This window comes from Carcharodon carcharias, chromosome 1, assembly GCF_017639515.1.
Source record: "Carcharodon carcharias isolate sCarCar2 chromosome 1, sCarCar2.pri, whole genome shotgun sequence".
Lineage (NCBI taxonomy): Eukaryota > Metazoa > Chordata > Chondrichthyes > Lamniformes > Lamnidae > Carcharodon > Carcharodon carcharias.
This window is the reverse complement of record NC_054467.1, coordinates 257,154,157-257,170,828: the sequence shown is the minus strand read 5'-3', so window position 1 is coordinate 257,170,828 and position 16,672 is coordinate 257,154,157. Positions and strand designations below refer to the sequence as shown.

At 45.6% G+C, this 16,672-nt stretch overlaps 1 protein-coding gene across 4 annotated transcripts in view; it reads left to right on the top strand.

Moving 5' to 3' along the window:
• Nucleotides 1-16,192, top strand: part of dysf (dysferlin, limb girdle muscular dystrophy 2B (autosomal recessive)) — a 375,567-nt gene extending 359,375 nt beyond the window's left edge. For all 4 annotated transcript variants that reach the window (XM_041186042.1, XM_041186052.1, XM_041186062.1 and 1 more), the window contains 4 exons: nt 1,889-2,055; nt 4,364-4,473; nt 11,722-11,869; nt 15,635-16,192. In XM_041186042.1, the coding sequence (XP_041041976.1) occupies nt 1,889-2,055; nt 4,364-4,473; nt 11,722-11,869; nt 15,635-15,673 (464 nt within the window). In that variant the 3' untranslated portion in view covers nt 15,674-16,192. The remainder of the gene's footprint in view (nt 1-1,888; nt 2,056-4,363; nt 4,474-11,721; nt 11,870-15,634) is intronic.
• Nucleotides 16,193-16,672: the final 480 nt, after the last annotated feature.

The following is a 16,672-nucleotide window of genomic DNA, read 5'->3' as shown; positions in this document are numbered from 1 at the left end:
AAAGAGCCCTCGCAAAACTGGAATCAGAGGGAAAACTCTCTGCTGGTTGGAGTCATACCTAACTCAAAGGAAGATAGTTGTGGTTGTTGGAGGTCAGTCATTTCAGCTCCAGGACATCACTGCAGGAGTTCCTCAGGGTAGTGTCCTCTGCCCAACCATCTTCAGCTGCTTCATCAATGACCTTCTTTCCATCATAAGGTCAAAAGTGGGGATGTTAGCTGATGATTGCACAATGTTCAGAACCATTCGCGACTGCTCAGATACTGAAGCAGTCGATGTCCAAATGCAGCAAAACCTGAACAATTTTCAGGTTTGGGCTGTCAAGTGGCAAGTAACATTTGCGTCACACAAGTACCAGGCAATGACAATCTCCAACAAGAAAGAATCAAACCATGTCCCCTTGATATTCAGTGGAATTACCATCACTGAATCCCCCACTATCAACATCCTGGGGGGCTTAACATTGACCAGAAACTGAACTGGAGTAGCCATATAAATACTGTGGCTACAAGAACAGGTCAGAGGCTGGGAATCCTGCAGAGAGTAACTCACCTCCTGACTCCCCAAAGCCTGCCACCATCTACAAGGCACAAGTCAGGATTGTGATGGAATACTCCCCCCTTGTGTGGATGAGTGCAGCTCCCACAACACTCGAGAAACTTGACACCATCCAGGACAAAGCAGCCCATTTGATTGGCACCCCATCCACAAGTATTCACTCCCTCCACCACCAACGTACAGTAGCAGCAGTGTGTACCATCTACAAGATAACACTGCAGAAACTCAGCCAGGCTCCTTTGACAGCACCTTCCAAACCCACGATCACTACCATCTAGAAGGACAAGGGCAGCAGATAGATGGGAACACCACCACCTGGAAGTTCCCTTTCAAGTCAGTCACCATCCTGACTTGGGAAATGTATCACCGTTCCTTCACTGTCGCTGGGTCAAAATCCTGGAACTCTCTCCCTAACAGCACTGTGGGTGAACCTACACCACATGGACTGCAGCGGTTCAAGAAGGCAGCTTACCACCACCTTCTCAAGGGGCAATTAGGGATGGGCAATAAATGTTGGGCCCAGCCAGCGATACCCACATCCCTAGGGGGAGTTTTTAGAAATACACTGGAAATGGTACAAGTGTTAAATGACAAAGACCAGCTGTGTGGACAACACTTGTACTCCCTTGAGCACAGCAGGTTAAGGGCTGATGGAATGGAGTTTGCTTAAGAATTTGGTAGGGTTGATAGAGAGAAACTATTTCCTCTGGTTGGGAGTGGTGGGTGTTGGTGGTGGGGTTGGGGGGGGCGGTGGTGGGTGTTGGGGCGGGGGGGTGTTGGTGGTGGGGAGGGAGGGGGGTGGTTTTGGTGTCCAGAACAAATGGGCATTACCTTAAAATTAAAGCTAAGCTGCCCAGGGCTGGTATCAGGGAGCACTTCTTCCCGTTAAGACTAATGGGAATCTGGAGCGTCTGCTCCAAAGACCTGTTGAAGCTGGGGTCAACTGAAAATTTCCAAAGTGAGAGCCATAGACTGACTGATAAGAATGATTGCCAGCGAAAAGACTCAGGTGCTGAGGGAAGATTAGAGAAGTAAAACGGGTCCAAAAGTGATGCATCAATGCTAAATGGGACAGAGAAATTAAACCCAGGATATTGCTTCAATTAGCAGGCGAAGACAAAGTGATCATTGCTACTGGAAACAGGGCGACAGATTCGTCTCTTCGCTGTTTGTGGGATCTCGCTGTGTGCAAAATGGACCGGAGCGTTTCTCTGCGTGAGAGCGGCCGCTATGCTTGGAAGTGATTCAAGTGTGTGTGAAGCCCTGGGAGATGTGGTCAGCTGTCGTATCGATACCAGTAACTCTGACTGAAATTCTTCTCTGCCTTTAGGTTCTGTTCAGATGGATCTTAACAGGATGCCCAAACCAGCCAAGTCAGCCGAAAAGTGCGGCCTGATGACTCTCGAGGGCGACAAGTACGTCTCTCTGTTTGAGCAGAAGTCAGTGAAGGGTTGGTGGCCTTGTGTAGCCGAGACACAAGGGGAGAAGATCCTTGCTGTAAGTGTTCGCCTCATCCTTGCTTAATTTGCTGATTACCTAACAACAACCTGCATTTATATTGCGCCTTTGACATGGTAGATTTCCCGTGGCGCTTCATGAGAGCGTAAATAGATAAGCATTTGCCGTCGAGCCAAAGAGGGGTGGGGTGGGGGGTGGGGGCCAGGTGACTGGGAGCTTGATCCTCCATGTAGATTTGAAGGAGGGCGAAGAGGTGGAGGGAGAACGGCTTGTGGAGGCAATTCTGTGGCTTGGGGTCTAAATAACTGAAGGCATAGCCACAACGGTGGGGCAAAGGGAATGAAGGGGCGGGGGGTGTAGCATGGAGGGAGTGCAGAAATCTCAGAGGGTTGTAGGGCTGGAGGAGTTTATAACGTGAGAGAGGGGTGATACAAGGACTTCTGTCTTGCCAACTCTTAATTGGAGGAAATTTCTGCTCATCCAGTTCTGGATGTCAGATAATCAGTCGGATCATTCAGAGACATTGGAGAGGTCAAGAGAGGTGGTGGTGAGGTAGGGCTGGCTGTCATCAGTGTACATGTGAAAACTAGCACCGTGTTTTCAGATGATGTCACCAAGGGGCAGCATGCAGATGAGAAATAGGAGGGAGGCCAAATGTGGGAGGATGGGTTGTTAATTGAGCCTTGTGCAGTTGACTTGTTCCTGTACCTCCCTAACACACTTACTGGAAGCAACCCCACATGCTGATGTTAAATGCTTATTATTACTCTTTTTTTTAATCTCACACTATCTTCCCCACTTAAAGCCGAGCTGCATTAAAAATGTGCAGGGAGCTCAGTTCAGAAACTGAATTGGACTAGCCATATAAATACTGTGGCTACGAGAGCACGTCAGGGCCTAGGAATCCTGGCAAGTAACTCACCTCCTGACTCGCCAAAGCCTGTCCACCATCTATAAGGCACAAGTCAGGAATGTGATGGGATACTCCCCACTTGCCTGGATGAGTGCAGCTCCCACAACACTCAAGAAGCTTGACACCATCCAGGACAAAGCAGCCCGCTTGATTGGCAACCCATCCACAAATATTCACTCCCTCCACCACCGACGCACAGTGGCAGCAGTGTGTACCATCTACAAGATGTACTGCAGGAATTCACCAAGGCTCCTTCGACAGCACCTTCCAAACCCACAACCACTACCACCTAGAAGGACAAAGTCAGCAGACACATGGGAATACCACCACCTGAAAGTTCCCCTCCAAGTCATTCAGCATCCTGACTTGGAAATATATCATCGTTCCTTCACTGTCGCTGGGTCAAAATCCTGGAACCCCCTCCCTAACAGCACTGTGGGTGTACCTATACCACATGGACTGCAGCAGTTCAAGAAGGCAGCTCACCACCACCTTCTCAAGGACAATTAGGGATGGGCAAAAAATGCTGGCCCAGCCAGCGATGCCCACATCCTGTAAATGAATTTTTAAAAATGCAGCGCAGTACCGCAGGAGTGCTGCACTGTCAGAAATGAGATGTTAAATCGAGGCCCTCTCAGGTGGATGTAAAAGATCTCGTGGCGCTATTTAAAGACGAGCAGGGAAGTTCTCCCCAGAGCTCTGGCCAATATTTATCTCTCAACCGACAGCTGAAAAACAAATTAGCTGGCCATCATCACTTTGGTATATAAATTGGCTGCCGTGATTCCCTTCAGTGACAGGAGATGAAGCGAATAGGTGGATGATTCCTTGGATAAAACGGTTGTGCTGTGAGGAAAGATTGTGTAGATGGGCCGATACCCTCTTGAGCTTAGAAGAATGAGAGGTGATCTCACGGAAACGTAAAATTCTGAGAGGTTGTTTCCGTTGGCTGAAGAGTCAAGGGGTCATAATCTCAGGGTAAGGAGTCAGCCATTTGGGACTAAGATGAAGAAACATTCCTTCACTTTAGTGGGTTGTGAACCTTTAGAATTCTCTACGCCAGAGGTGTTGGTGGATGCCCAGCCAATGGTTATATTCAGGGCAGGGAATAGATTTTTGGGCTCTAAGGGAATCAAGGGATATGGGATAGGGCAGGAAAGTGGAGTTAAGATCAAAAGGTCAGCCATGATCATCGTGAATGATGGAGCATGTTCAAGGTTTTACATGTCCTACTCCTGCTCTTATTTCTTATGTTCTTAATTATGCAAAATGGTTTGGGATGTTGTGAAAGGCCCGATAGAAATGCAAGTCTTTTCTCGTCCTCTTTGACAATCCACTATTTCCCAACTTGTAAACTCTGGATAAGCTACTTCCTCGCTCTGTTTCTTGAGGTTATCAAAACCCCTTTTAATGTTTGTGCCTTTCCTCACCCAGGGCAAAGTGGAAATGACTCTGGAGATCGTGTCAGAAGAGGAGAAGGAGGAGCGACCTGCTGGACAGGGTCGCGATGAGCCCAACATGAACCCGAAACTCGAGGAACCTAAGTAAGCTTTTCCTGTGTGGTTACTGCTGGCACTGTGGAATTGCAACTCAGTCTTTAACACTTAGAATTTTGTTAAGTAAAAAATAGCCGTCGGCTAGAACTTAATTTTTATAATCATTCTGAGGATGTTGGCACTAATGGCATTTATTGCCCATGCCTAATTTCCCCTAAAGAAGATGGTGATGGGCTTTACCCTTGAATCACTGCAGCCCATGTGGTGAAGGTACTCCCACGGTGTTGCCAGGGAGAGAGTTCCCGGATTTTGACCCAGCAACCAAGAAGGAATGGCCAGCAGTTCTGCGACTCAAGGCACTGTGTGACTTGGATGGTCTTCCTCTTGGCAATATTGATGTAGGAACGTTTAATGCTCCTATGTTTAGGGTCTGGCCAGAGGATTTCTATGGACTTCATTGTACAAAGAATATGGAAAAGGTGCGGTCTAGATACACTAACACGATAGCAGGGATGAAGAGATATAGTTCTGGTGGGAGACCGAAATACAAGGGCTGTATTCATGAAGCAGTGAAGGTTGAGGAGAGAATCTAATAACTCTAACAGAGCAAGATTATTTCAACCAGTTAGTGAGTCAATAATAAGATGGCATGAACTCAAGATAAGTGCTTAAAGCATAAAGAGGGAGGTTAGAGTGAATACTTTGCACACAAAGTGTTATTTGTCACGTCTTCTCAACCATAACTGGATGGCATTTTTTGTCTCGTTGCTACTGTTGGTTCAGCAGCTTCAACGCTACTGAGTGACTTGCTAGGCCACTTCAGAGAGCAGTTAAGATTGAACAACAATGGGTGTGAAGACTGGAGTCACAAGTAGGTCAGAGGTGAACCAATTGCATTTTCGCAACAACCCAGCAGTTTGAATGTCACTTATACTGACAGCAGCCTTTTTATACCCAGGTTTGTTTTAATTGACCCCAAACTTTCAAACTGCCAGAGATAAAAACAAAAATCTGCTGGAAATCCAAAACAAACCCCCCCCCCCCCCGCCCCCCCACCAACCCCCCCCGCACCTTAAACCAGCTTATATTTCACCCTTATATTTAAGGTGGGGGGGGGTGGGGGGCGTGGGGGGGGAGAGAAGTGGGGGGTGGGAGGTGGTTGTAGGGACAAGCAAGCAGTGATAGGAGCAGATAATCAACAGATGTCACAGACAAAAGAACAAAGCGGTGTTGAAGGTGGTGATATGATCTAAACGAATGTGCTAATTAAGAATGGATGGCAGGACACACAAGGTACAGCTCTAGTGGGGGTGGGGTGAAATATAATTTCACCCCTCTCCTATTTTTACTTAGCTCTGTTGAAGGGTCATGAGGACTCGAAACGTCAACTCTTTTCTTCTCCGCCGATGCTGCCAGACCTGCTGAGTTTTTCCGGGTAATTCTGTTTTTGTTTCATACTGCCAGTGTGGAATCACCTCGCTTTCTCTGCATTATTAGTCCAAGCTTTGGGATAACGAGCCCACTAACATAATCACTGCCCAAACCTACGGGTTTATTTTGTAGATATGGAATCTATGGACAGGGAGATCTTGAAGGACAATCAGTCATAACATTTTGGTGGAAGTTAGACATACATGGAGGGGAAATTCCCTCGGGAGTTCTGCTTGCACCCCCACTGAACCGGTTTATGGCGCAAACTGGGTTTCCTCTAAGTGAATTAACTGGAACAGGATAACTCGGAGGAAATTCACTTTCATTGTCAACATCCAAGATTAGATTAACTAGTCAGATGAAGGAAAAGGGAATAAAGTAGGTGGGCGGTTAGAGGAATAGATTTGAAGTGAATAGGTGGATGAAGAAAAGGAAATAAACTAGATAGGTGGACAAAAGAATAGGAGATAAAGTGATTAGGTGGATGAAGGAAAAGGTGTTGAAGAGAAAACATTGCGTAACTGTGATTAGAACTAACTGCTCACGTGGAGAGTAAATACTGCCACGGGCTGATTATTTCCGGAAGGTAACACTTGTGTATTTCTTTTCTCTATTCGCCTGTGGGATGTGGGTGTCGGTAGCTTAGGCCAGAATTTATTGCTCATCCCTATTTGCCCTTGAGAAGGTGGTGGTGAGCTTCCCTCTTGAACCGCTGCAGTCCATGTGATGTAGGTACTCCCACAGTGCTGTTAGGGAGAGAGTTTCAGGATTTTGACCCAGTGACAGTGAAGGAACGGCGATATATTTCCAAGTCAGGATAGTGAGTGACTTCGGAACATAGGAACAGGAGAAGGCTATTCAGGTCATCGAGCCTACTCCGCCATTCGATACGATCATGGCTAATCGAACACTTCAATGCCTTTTACCCACACTATCCCCATAACCCTTTACGTTATTGTTAATCAGAAACCCATTGATCTTTACCTTAAGCATGCACAATAACTGAGCTTTCACAGTTCCCTGGGGTAGAACGTTAGAAATAGGAGCAGGAGTAGGCCATTCAGCCCCTCAAGCCTGCCCCGCCATTCAATAAGATCATGACTGATCTGCCCCAGGCCTCACCTCCTCTTTCTTGCCAACTCCTCAGGGCCCTCAACTCCCCAATATTTCAAAAATCTATCTACCTCCTCTTTAAATACTGTCAGTGATCCAGCCTCCATAACTCTCCGAGGTAGGGAATTCCAGACATTCACTACACTCTGAGAGAAGAAATTCCTTCGCATCTCAGTTTTAAATGAGTGCCCCCTTATTCTGTAACTACGTCCCCTAGTTCGAGATTCCCCAGGTAGTGGAAATATCTTCTCAATCTCTACCCTGTCAAACCCCCTCAGAATCTTGTGTGTTGCAAAGATTCACAACCCCCTGAGTCAAGAAATTTCTCCTCATCTCGGTTCTAAGTGGCTTCCCCCTTATTTTGAAGTTGTGTCCCCTGGTTCAAGACTCTCCAACCAGGGGAAACATCTTACTTGCATCTACCCTGTCTATTCCTTTAAGTATTTTGTGGATTTCAATGAGATCACCTCTCATTCTTCAAAACTCTAGAGAATACAGGCCCAGTTTCCCCAATCTCTCTTCATAAGACAGTCCCACCATCCCCGGAACAAGTCAGGTGAACCTTGGTTGCACTCCCTCTGAGGTAAGGGGACCAAAACTGCACACAGGTGCAGTCTAACCAAACTTCTATACAATTGAAGCAAGACTTCACTACTCCTGTACTCAAATCCTCTTGTGATAAAGGTTAACATTCCATTAGCCTTCCTAATTTGCTGCTGTGCCTACATGTTAGCTTTCAATGACTTTTGGACAATTCACCCTTTGTACATCTACACTTTCTTACCGTTAATTTCTTACCATTTAGGAAATACTCTGCACATCTGTTCCTTCTACCAAAGTGGATAATCTCACATTTTTCCACATTATATTCCATCTGCCATATTCTTGCCCACTCACTAAGTCTATCCAAATCCTGTAGCTGCTTTACATCTTCCTCACAACACACATTCCTGCCTAGCTTTGCATCATCCGCGAATTTGGAAATATTACATTTGGTCCCACATCCAAATCATTGATATATATTGTGAACAGCTGGGGCCCAAGTACTGATCTTTGTGTTACCCCACTAGTTACAACCTGGCAACATGAGAATGACCCGTTTATTCCTACTCTCTGTTTCCTGCCTGTTAGCCAATCCTTAATCCATGCCAGTATATTGCCTCCAATCCCATGTGCTTTTATTTTGCTTATCAACCTCCTGTGGGTGACTTTATCAAAAGCCTTCTGAAAACCCAAGTATACTACATCCACTGACTCTCCTTTATCAATTTTATTAGTAACATTCTCAAAAAACTCCAACAAGTTTGTCAAACATGATTTCCCATTCACAAATCCACGCCGACTATGCCCGATCAGATCATTATTAGCCAAATATCCATTTATCACATCGTTTATAATAGATCCTAGCATTTTCCCTACTACTAATGTCATGCTAACAGGCTGTAGTTCCCTGTTTTCTCTCTCCCTCCCTTCTTAAACATTGGGGTGACACGTGATACCTTCCAATCTTCAGAAACCATTCCAGAATCTAAAGAATTTTGGAAAATGATCACCAATGCACCCACTATTTCTATAGCAACCTCTTTCAACACTCTGGGATGCAGAATATCAGGTCTCGGGGACTTATCAACTTTCAGTCCCATTAATTTCTCCAACTCAGCCTTCTTACTTATATTAATTTCCTTCAACTCCTCATTCTCCCTAGTCCCTTAGATCTCTAACTCTGGGAGATTTCCTGTATCTTCCTCAGTGAAAACAGACACACAGTAATCATTTAGCTTCTCTGCCATTTCTCTATTTCCCTTATGAATTCTCCTGACTCTGCCTGCAATGGACTCATATTTGTCTTAGCCAAACACTTCCTTTTTACATACCTATAGAAGCTTTTACAGTCCGTTTTTATGTTTGTTGCTAGATTGCATTGATATTCTATTCTCCCTTTCTTTACCAGTTTCTTGGTCTTCCTTTGCTGTATTCTAAAAACTTCCCAATCCTCAGGTTTACTGTTACTCCTGGCAACTTTATAAGCCTTTTCTTTTAATCTTATACAATCCTTAACTTCCTTTGTCGGCCACGGTTGACTGATATTTTTTGGGTTTTCACACCTTGAATAGGTGCTGTAAGCTATGTAATATTTCTTTGAAGCCTAACCATTGTCCTACAGCCGCTCCATGACATCCTTAACCCTGGCACCAGGGAGGCAACACACCATCTTGGAGTCACGTTCACTGCTGCAGAAACGCCTGTCTGATCCCCTGACTATGGAATCCCCCCATCGTTATTGCCCTTCCATTCTTCTCCCTCCCCCACTGTACAGCTGAGGTGCCCGTGATGACACAGGCTTGGCTCTGGCTCCACTCCCCTGGGGAACCATCGCCCTCATCAGAATCCAAAATGGAAAATGGATTAGCAAGCAGGGGACACAGGGGATTCCTGCACTACCTGCCTGGTTCTCTTAGACTGTCTAGTGGCCATTCATTCCCTCTCTAGCTGTACACTTCTGACCTGCGGTGTGACCACCTCCCTAAACGTGCTATCCGTGTAGTCCTCTGCCTCACAGATGTGCCACAGCGACTCCAGCAGCCACTCAAGGTCCAAATCCCGGAGCTCAAACCTGTGCAGCTGGTGACACTTCCTCCAGATGTGTTTGTCTGGGACTCATGGTGCATTCATAACTTTACACATACCACAGGATGTACGCTCCACTTGGCCAAGCTGACCTGCCAGCCCGTAACTCTAAAAACTATTTATTATACTTAGAGTAAGTAGAATGAGTAGAATAAATTGCTAGTAACAACGTTACTACACTTAACACTAACTTTGGTTTACTTTATTACTTCATTTCACTTTGACTTGATTTAACTTTAATGCGAGGGGAACTTCCAGGTGGTGGTGTTCCCATGTATCTGCTGCCCTTGTCCTTCTAGATGGTAGGGGTCATGGGTTTGAAAGGTGCTGTCTGAAGGAGCCTTGGTGAATTCCTGCAGTGCATCTTGTAGATGGTACACACTGCTGCTATTGTGCATCTGTGGTAGAGGGATTGAATGTTGAAGGTGGTGGATGGGGTGCCAGTCAAGCGGGCTGCTTTGTCCTGGATGTTGTCGAGTGTTGTGGGAGATGCACTCATCCAGGCAAGTGGGGAGTATTCCATCACACTCCTGACTTGTGCCTTGTAGGTGGTGGATAGGCCTTGGGGAGTCAGGAGGTGAGTTACTCGCTGCAGGATTCCTAGCATCTGACCTGCTCTTGTAGCCACAGTATTTATATGGCTGGTTCAGTTCAGTTTCTGGTCAATGGTAACCCCTACGGTTTTGATAGTGATTCTATGTAATTGCAGTCCTAGACTATGTTAATAATTGAGAACAATAAATACTGCACTTGTCAGCATTGCGCACATCCCAAGAACTAAATAATAATATTTTTTAAGAAACAGCTGAAATCTTGCAATGGCATCATAAATCATTGAATCTCCCTCAGCTCTCCCCCAGTATTCCTAGTGTGCTCCAGCAGGTGAGTAACACGATGTCTCATATGGCGAGTGTAGCAGGCTTGGGAGGAACAGGTTACTTTGGACCTCATATTCCCAAAGCTCTCCACCACTGGGGGTTCTCCTCACCTCATGTCTGACTCTGTTGTAAACTAATCGATAGAGATTGATTGCAATGATTCATCATCAATTCCTTTATTATTGTATTAAGTGATTCCAAGATGGTAGAAGGTGAATGATATGAACCTTGGTCTTTTTTCGTCAATGTTCTTATTTTCAACAGTGGACAGACAACCCACTCGAACAATTTATTGTTTAATGATGAAAGTGGCAATTACCCTCTATTGTGCTTCCAGATCAAATCCAACTACAGCTTGGGTGTTGACTTGACTTTTCATGTTTCTTTAAATTATTCACACATGCTTCCACCCATTGCCCTGCCTTGTCCTGTCCCTTGACCCCAGTCCTGCTCGACCCTAGTGCTGTCCTTTAACCCCAATCCCACCCAACCCCGGTCTTCCCCTTTGACCAGTTGTGCACGTGTTGGAGCCATGCAACTCTGTTGGGCTCCAGCTGCATCTAGCCTGGAGAGACAAGTGTCGATTTAATAATTTGTCATGTCCCCCTTTGCAACTCCTGCCCCTTGGAGTATGAAAAGAGGTTAAGATGGCGGCTGAACTCCATAAGACTAGCTGTTGACATACCCAGATGGTAGGAGGCAAACTAGGTAGACCCAGCTATAGCAGTTCCTATGGTCTTGTGACATATTGATCAAGTGTGCCCAGGAGTTCATAGAAGGTGAGCTAACCTACACTAAATTCAACTGGAAATCTTCAATATATTTATGATCAGTATTGATAAACATTAAGGCAGCTCCCTCACATCTCTGGAGAAGTGTCGCCTCTGAGTCAGTCCCCCTGAAGATGTCCTTGATAATCCAAATGGGATTCTTCTCTTCAGAACAGTCTCGAGATGGGCTGAGATTTACACTCTCCACTTCAACTCTGCCCTGACCCTTATCCATTTCTCTGGATTAGGGAAGGAGGGATCATTGGCTATGTGTAGCCGAGTTCCTGAAGGGATTCCTTTTGGCAAGATGTAGAAACAAGAACTTGCATCTATTCAAAGCTTTTCACAGCCGCATGATGTTCCAAAGCACTTTGCAGCCACTGAATTAGCTTTGAAATGCAGTTGTAATGTATGTGGTTTATTGTGCGTTAATATATCACCGAGTCCTCACTAATCTCCCCATCCTTGTATGACAGGCGGCCGGACACTTCTTTCCTATGGTTCACCTCTCCCTTGAAGACCATGAAGTACATCATTTGGAGAAAATTCCGCTGGATGATTCTCGGACTGCTACTGTTCCTTCTCCTGGTTCTGTTTGTCGTCATATTCCTGTACTCCTTCCCGGTGAGTTGTGCTCCTACAAGTGTTTGCATAGTGCACACGGGTGAAAGATTATTCCCACTGGACAGTATGTGGCAGTGATCCTATATTGGTCATAAATCCTAGAGTCATAGATTCACAGAGTTACAGCATAGAAGGAGGCCATTCAGTCTATTGTACCTGTGCCAGTTCAAAGATCTTTGAGAATTGTTCAAATTTGAATTTCACAGCCCTTCTGGCACATACATAGAAATTATTTTTCTCTGGTCATAGAGTCTAGAATAAGGGGCACAATCTTAAAATCAGAGCCATGAGTGAAAGCACTTTTCACACAACAAGTTCATCAAAATCTGAAGCTTGCTCTTCCAAAAGGCAGTGGATTCTGGGAGTCAACTGGAATTTTTAAGACTTAGAGTTTGAGTTTTGTTGGGTAAGATTATCAAGGTCTAGGAGACCAAGATGGGTAAATGAGTTAAGATACAGATCAACTATGATCTCATTCAATGGTGACTGCTGAGGTAGCCCGTGCTACTCTCCTATTGGTTACTGCAGATCATGTGATTTTCCTTAACACGTATTATTCTTAAAGGTACATTACACACTAAATAAAACATAATTACTACACTGTGTAACAGACTCGAGGGGCTGAATGGCTTCCTCCTGCTTGATGTAATATGCTCGAAGGGCTGAATGGCCTCCTCCTGTTCCTGTGTAACAGGCTCAAAGGGTTGAATAGCCTCCTCCTGTTCTTATGTAACAGGCCCAAAAGGCTGAATGGCCTCCTGCTGTTCCAATGTAAAAGGCTCGAGGGACTGAATGATCTCCTCCTGTCCCTGTGTAACAGGCTCGAGGGGCTGAATGGCCACCTCCTGCTCTGAGGTAACATGCTCGAAGGACTGAATGGTCTCCTGTTTCTGTGTAGCAGGCTTGAAGAACAGAACAACCTCCTCCTGTTCTTGTGTAACAGGCTCAAGAAGCTGAATGGCCTCCTGCTGTTCCTGTGGCATCCCCCTGATTCCCATTGACTCCAGTTTTGCTAGGGCTCCTTGATGCCACACTCAGTCAAATGCGGCCTTGATGATAAGGGCAGTTACTCTCACCTCACCTCTTGAATTCAGCTCTCTTGTCCATCTTTGAACCAAGGCTATAATGAGGTCAGGAACTGAGTGACCTTGGCAGAACCCAAACTGAATGTCAGTGAACAGGTTATTGCTAAACAAGTGCTGCTTGATAACACTATTGATGACCCTTCCCATTCCTTTAATGATAATCGAGAGTAGACTGATGGGGTGTTAATCGGCCAGGTTGGATTTGTCCTGCTTTTTGTGTATAGGACATACCTGGGCAATTTTCCACATAGCTGGGTAGATGCCAAGAGTTATAGCTGGACTGGAACAACTTGGCTAGGGGCGCGGCAAGTGCTGGAGCACAAATCTTCAGTACTATTGTTGGAATACTGTCAGGCCCCATAGCCTCTAACTAGCTTTTTGTGGGAGAGAGAGTTCCAGCCTCCTCCCACTCTTTGTGTGTAGAAGTATTTCCTAACCACTCTCCTGAATGACCCTGAGTTGAAGATTATGCCCTTTTGCTCTTGACTCACCTGCCAGTGGGAAGAGTTTCTCTCGACCTGTCCTCTAATTCCCTTTCAAAATCCCAAATATCTCAATTAAATTTTCCTCAACCCTCCATATTTTCCAGGGCATAAGGGGCTCATTTGTGCAATCTCTCTTTATAACCTAACCTTTGTAGTTAACATCTTGTCTGAAGAACTGGAAACTAGGCCAGGACTCCGAGTGCGCCAAGTCCCAGCCGACATAGGGGTTTTTGAATGTTGCTCCATTGCTCCCTTTGATGTGGAGAAGCCAGAAGCGATGACTCCCTATATTGGGGATCCCTGCAGCCTTGAATTTGCGGTAAATTGGGACATCTTTGGGCACCGGTACGTCAAGGAGAGGAAGAGCTTCAGCTTGATTGGTACTTGTGAGGGCTCATTTTTGGGATTATATGCCTGGCATTATGGATACCCTGAACCAGAAATATCTTTAGAGTAGCCCCCTCTACAAGAGGGATTTTATTTTAGTCTTTCATGGGGTGTGGACGTCACTGGCAAGGTCAGCATGTGTTGCCCATCCCAAATCACCTTTGAACTGAATGGCTTGCTAGGTCATTTCAGCTAAAAGTGGACCACATTGATGTGGGCCAGACCAGGTGAAAACAGCAGATTTCCTTCCTTAAGTGATGGTTCATTTTTTACAATAATTGGTGATAGTACCATGGTCACCATTAGACTACCCTTATGGTGTAGATTCATTAATTGAATTTAAATTCTGCCAGCCGCTGTGGGATTTGAACTTGTGCCCCCAGAGCTTTGGAATGGGCTTCTGGATTTCCAGCTCAGTGACATGACCGCAATGCCATCATCTTCCCCCTCCATCACTAGAGGGGAGGCGAAGGTGTGGCTCAAAGACTGGTGTGGGAGACGCGGGCTCCGGTTTCTACTGCACTGGGACTAGTGCCGGGGAAAGTGGGGGCTGTGCCGTTGGGACGGTTTACACCCAAACCGTGCTGGGGCCAGTGTTTTCGCATATCACCTAACTAGGGAAGTAGAGAGGGTTTTAAACTAAACAAGGGGAGGGTGAGGGATCACGCTTGGGTAGATGTAGCGAATCAAGAGGTAGAGTCAAGACAGGAGAGCAAAATAGTAACAAAACCAGAAAATGCTGGAAAAACTCAGCAGGTCTAACAGCATCTGTGGAGAGAGAAACAGAGTCCTTATGACTCTTCTTCAGAGCCATAAAGACTCAAAATGTTAACTCTGTTTTTCGTCAGGACAAATGCAACAATACCAAATTTCAAAGGAAGCAATAATTTGTACTACATAAGAAAAGGGCGCTGCTTGGTTGGCAAGTTGATTCTAATTGGCCGAGGTATTGCCATAGAGAATGTACTGAGGACCTATTATCCCTATGCTTTTGCTTAAGTCAAATAAGGCACAATGCCTGGACATGTTCATTTTACCTGCAGAGGACAGATTCTTGTATATGAATATATGTGGCTTCTAACAAGCATAAATGAGTCACATTGTGAGCCTGCATAATAATCTTATATTTTAGTGTAATTCTTTGGGTAAGGCATCTCCATAGTTTGAGTAACAGGTGAAGCTAGCCATTTCAGACTGCTACTATGCAATAGCAATGAAAGTAGTATTTCCACTCAGTGGATGCTGCCGTCAAATCAAAAGAAAATTTAGCCTACCACACCAGTAAGGAAGGTGGTAAATGAATTTTGGTGACAATGCAATTCCAGGTATGGCATGCCCCTTCAGCTGCTCACAATAGGCAGAGTACTGACTGTACTCAGCCAACCCATGCTTGCAAAACTCTGAATATAATGCCTCATGTTAGATGTAATTGTGTGATTGGACAGCACTTCATGAACAATCCTGAGTGTGCTAACAATTACGCTAACAACCAGTGAGTCTGTCCTGATGAGTGCAAGACGTAAAGCTTTGCCATCGTGTCTCTTAATGCAAGTTATGTATTACCAAAATAAATAATTGGATTAAGGAAACGATTTGATAAAGACCTGGTTGGTTAGAGGAAAAGTAGAGAAATTGATGGGTGTGGGAGGACCAAAGCTGGTGCAGAAGCTCCCGGGAATGATTGTAGTGGGAGATAAATTGGTAAAATGGGTCGATGGCTAGAATCCAGCAGGGCTATGTTAAAAATATTCACGGCTGCATGTGTTAGAAGGTGAGACTGTCTAACTGTTGTCCTTTCATTTCTACAGGAATATGCTGCTATGAAATTGGTGAAACCGTTTAATTGAGACCTTCTCTGAAGAAAGTGGCTGTATGAAGTGGTGACCCCCCCACCGCAAGTCGTGTCACTGCTTCACCTGCAATGGAAACTTGACCTGACGGGAAACGGCAAAGGCTTTGAATATAAAATGACCAGCAGCACACCAAGAGCTTGCAACTGGTCACGAGTCGCTCGCAGGCACCAGCCTCCCTGGTACTCCACTGCTTCTACGCGCTGTTGGCACCTTGTTGGAGTTTGTACGCCAAAACTGCTCATGCTGATCTCTGCAGACTCCATTGTCCCCTCCCTTCCCCCCTTCCCCTCACCTCTTAATTTCCTCTTCTCCCTCCAAGGCCTCGTCAAGAGTTCCCTTATATTTCTCAAAAAGGAAAAGTAGCCGGGTGCTGGCATTGGTCTTGAGGTGGTAACGCGGTACAGGCAGTGATGGGATCCGCTGCCTGTTCTACACACACTGTGCTGATTCCTTTCCCATTGAAGTTTTGCCATGACCTGGCTTCTTTTTTGCACTAATGCCTCCCTCCCCAGCTCCCTGCTCCCGCCCCCCCCCCCCCTCCAAACCTCCACCTCAAGATCGATTTCACCCCCATCTGTCTATGACTTGCTGAGATACTGGAGGGTACTGGGAGTCAGTGCCCCAAGGAGAGGAGCAGACAAACGTGTGTAGCAGGCAGAGACAATCGGAGAAAACCTTACAGTCATTAAAGAAGCCTGCCATCTTCTCCTGCCTGTGAAGATCCAATGCTACAAAAGGCACAAGCCAAGGACTTCTGTGTTAAAGGTGGTGCCTTGCATATTATCAGATACTGCACTGTGAGTTCCCTAGCTCTCATCACTCGGACAACCAAGTCATATAAAGAATCTATACCAAGAATTTTAACCTGTCCACTGACCAGCTGTCTGTTTTATCACACTTTTTTTTTTCAATTCTTTCACCGGATATGTGTGTCACTGGCTAGGCCAACATTTATTGTCCATCCCTAACTGACCTCGAGAAGCTGGTGGTGAA